Source organism: Morone saxatilis, unplaced genomic scaffold (assembly GCF_004916995.1).
Source record: "Morone saxatilis isolate NCDOM2014 unplaced genomic scaffold, NCSU_SB_2.0 Contig19, whole genome shotgun sequence".
NCBI lineage: Eukaryota > Metazoa > Chordata > Actinopteri > Moronidae > Morone > Morone saxatilis.
The window spans coordinates 308,840-312,445 of NW_023339751.1; the positions used below are offsets into that span (position 1 = coordinate 308,840).

The following is a 3,606-nucleotide window of genomic DNA, read 5'->3' on the forward strand; positions in this document are numbered from 1 at the left end:
ATTCCAAACCTCAAAACCTTTTGATTTAGTGATCACTTGATCTGTTTTGGTAGCCTATAATACACCCTGGTGTGGAAATTGAATTTACATAGTTAAAAATCTGCTTTGTTTGTTTGAGAAATGATGTTAATTTATTTTGATTGAAAAGTTAATATATATTTGTTTTGTTTGTTTTCTTTTTTAATCTTTCATTAATAATTATAATAATAATTAATAATAATTAATGATTCATTGTTGAAAGAGGATATTTTCCATTTTGAATTTTTACAATAAAATACATGGAGACTGTAAAGAAGGCTTTAGCACCTTTTTTATGGTTGTTTTTAATCTTGCATCAAATAGTGAACTGCATACTGTATGCAGACTTGCATGCATGTACAAATCACCAGCAGTAAATATTGTGCTAGTATCTAGTATTGAACTACAAGAAGCAAGACATTGCAAGCTTTAATTAGAGTTATGTAAGCTTGATGGGACAGTCAGTCAGCTGCGCAGCAGAGGGGGTCCATTAGATTTTTTTGTCATGGGGGCCCCTGCACACACACACACACACACACACACACACACACATTACTTAAATGCATAACAAGCTCATGTGCATGTATGCTGTCTGTTTATTGGCTCAGTGCTGCCACCCTGTGTTTAAAAGTGTTAATACACACTGAGCATTCGCTCTCTACATTCACAGGCTGCTGTTTATATAACTGCTAAAGTGTATTTTGGTTGTTTTGTTGTAATTTTGGATACTTTTTGGAAAATATCTAGGCATTTTCCATTAATGTGAATAGACAGAATTCAATGCACAGCCATCAAATTCAATTCTCAACCTTTTTACCCCCTATTCAAAATACGACTTATAATAATTAATACATGAGAGAAATCTCAGGACTGAATGAGTCTCCTTTCTCTTTTAATACATCCACGTGTTCAAATAACTCAATTAACTACCAATAGGCAGGTAGATTATTGATTTAATCAACTCCATATAGAATATAGCTCTACAGTTTATACACTGTTTAATAATTATAGGTTATTGATTATTATTACTGTTTAATGAGAAAATGTAATAGATTTAATTACTGTGGCCTTAATGGGGGAATATCTTTATTCTTAATATATTTAATTATTTTCTTTTCACATGAAGCTTCGCAGACATGAAGAGTGCGTGTGTTTGAAAGAAAGAGCAGGATCAGAGCAGTGGAGTGTGAAGATGTGGAGAAGGTGTAAATAAATCAGACTGACCCAGTTTCTACAGACCAGGTCCCGACAGAAACCCTCTGTCATGAATGAATCTGCATCAGACCTGTCTGCTGTATGTTCCTTCAGTACGCTCATTTTAATGTGAGTTAGCAATAATTGTTTGTACTTTGAGCATTATTATCCTCCAGGAAGCCACATAGTTGTAAAATATCAGAATAAAATTAATTTATTACGTTTATACAGCAATACTGATTATTATAATGATTATTATAATAGTATATTATTCTTTTACTGTATTATTATAACAATATTTTTACATCATATATTCTATCATTAATACAACATTAATATTTTTCTTGTTCTCGGCCACATGCGATACTCTTTACTCTATACATACATCAATGTAACTGTCTTATGGTCTGTCCACACTATTTCACCAATTATAATACACTGAGTTAAATCAGACTAACATATATATGTAAATACTTGATATTTGTTTAAATTTGGTGGTATTTTGTTTTTGTGCGTCATGAAATGCACACACTAACATCAGTGTTAACAATAAATAAGAATGTTACTCTATTTTAATTTAACAGTGAACCAGTGAAGAAGAAGCAAAGAGGTGGTTTTCAAACTTATTTTTATTTAACTTCTGTTGTTTTGTAAAAGAAGAAGTCAGTTAATATTAGCAACACAGACTGCGGTGTGTGAAGTGTGTGTGTGAACTACAGGAAGGATTATTAGTGGGTGTGTGTGTGTGTTTTCTAGTATTTTAAGTGTGTCAGTAAAGCAACATGCATTTAAAAGGTTGTCTGTCAGGAGGCGGAGTTAGCCTGGTTATTGACAGGAGGGGCGGAGCTTGTATGATATTGGTGGGATCAAACACTCGGCTTGGGTGATGTCATCTCACACTGACCAATCAGCTGAGTGTTTTTGCATATTAGATCCATTTCTGAGTGTTAGAAACTGACATCAGTGTGTGTACGATGAGTGGAGTATGAGGCAGTGTAACCATGGCAACAGGAGGGACGATGAGGATGGTTTCTATTGGTTAATGAGGTTTAGTTGCACACTGTGGATGAATAATCTTTTAGGGGTTAGGGAGGATCAGAGGTCAAAGGTCAAAGGCTGAGCGACGGCTAAAATGTAAAGGTTCCTTTTCTCTCGTTCCTCACTGAACAGGAAGAAACAGGAAGTGACTGCAGGTCGGCGAGGACGAAAGTCTGAGAGAGAAAAAGAAAACAAATGGGAGGGATTTTCATTGGGGTTGTTTTGAAAGAGCAGCCTAACAAAAATATAACAAATAGACAATTTCTGAAAAAATGCGGTGTGAAAGTTGACGCTAAACTGCATTACGTTGAAGGAGGATGAACAGCCGGAAACATGGGGAAGGTACTGTACTGTTTATTTGATCCAAATAATAATATATTGGTCAATGCTGTAGATACAGGTTAGAGGTCTGTACAGTAGATACAAGGCAGAGGTCAGTGCTGTAGATACAGGGCAGAGGTCTGTACTGTCTATTTGATTGATAATAGTACCAATAATCATATTATTAATAATACTAACTTCATTTCATAAGTTTTAGTTATGTAAGTAAGTAAATAAAAAATGATATTTAACACTAATGAATCACACATTATCTTCACTCTTTTACTCATTATTCTTTTTCTTCATAAATATAAATTACGTAGTTTTCTTCTTGTTGCCCAGTTTTTCAGAGTATACCATCCAGCTGCCCCAAATGCTCACTAGAGCACCAAATGTGGATTAATTATAACAGAAAAGCACAATTTCCTCCTGTTTGATAAAAAGTACAGAACAAAACGTTTTATTTTGTGTAGTTTTCTCACCTACTGTGCAGCCTGTTCAGTCTGTTCTCCCCCTGCTTCTGGTTTTGGAATGTCAGTCTGCAGGAGAGACACAGCAGAGGTCACAACGGCCTCCAAACTCCACCTCCATACAAATCCATTCATGTACAAAGCTACATTTCTCCCAAAACAGGTGCAACTAAAAAAATATATAATGGCTGCAATCCATTTATGTGTTCGAGTCCCAGGTTCCGGATATTGTCCGTTCACTGACGGACCGGAAGGAAAATACACACATTATGTTTGCTGAGCTGATGATGAATCTGATTTGTGACCACTGACTGATGGGACCAAGACATTTACATTTAATCAAAGACCTCACTTTTTTAACCTTTCCAGTTGACAAGTTGGGATGAGTGAAGCCACTTTTATGATTTATTATTAGTTACATCTGTGATTTAAAAAAAAAAAACCTGCTTAGAGTAGTTAAAATGTCGTCAGAAATGTCTGTTGTGCAATCACAACATAGAAATCATGAGATCAGAATCAGAATCAGAAATACTTTAATAATTCCAGGGGGAAATTACTTTCGTTA

General features: G+C 35.0%; 1 protein-coding gene across 1 annotated transcript; it reads right to left on the bottom strand.

Annotated features, from left to right (window-relative positions):
* Positions 1-1,823: 1,823 nt before the first annotated feature.
* Positions 1,824-3,110, bottom strand: LOC118329874 (synuclein-like; the record flags this gene model as incomplete). Its single annotated transcript, XM_035664222.1, is given in 2 exon segments — positions 1,824-2,423; positions 3,054-3,110. A coding segment is annotated over 1 exon segment (57 nt), but the record flags the coding sequence as incomplete, so codon positions are not given.
* Positions 3,111-3,606: the final 496 nt, after the last annotated feature.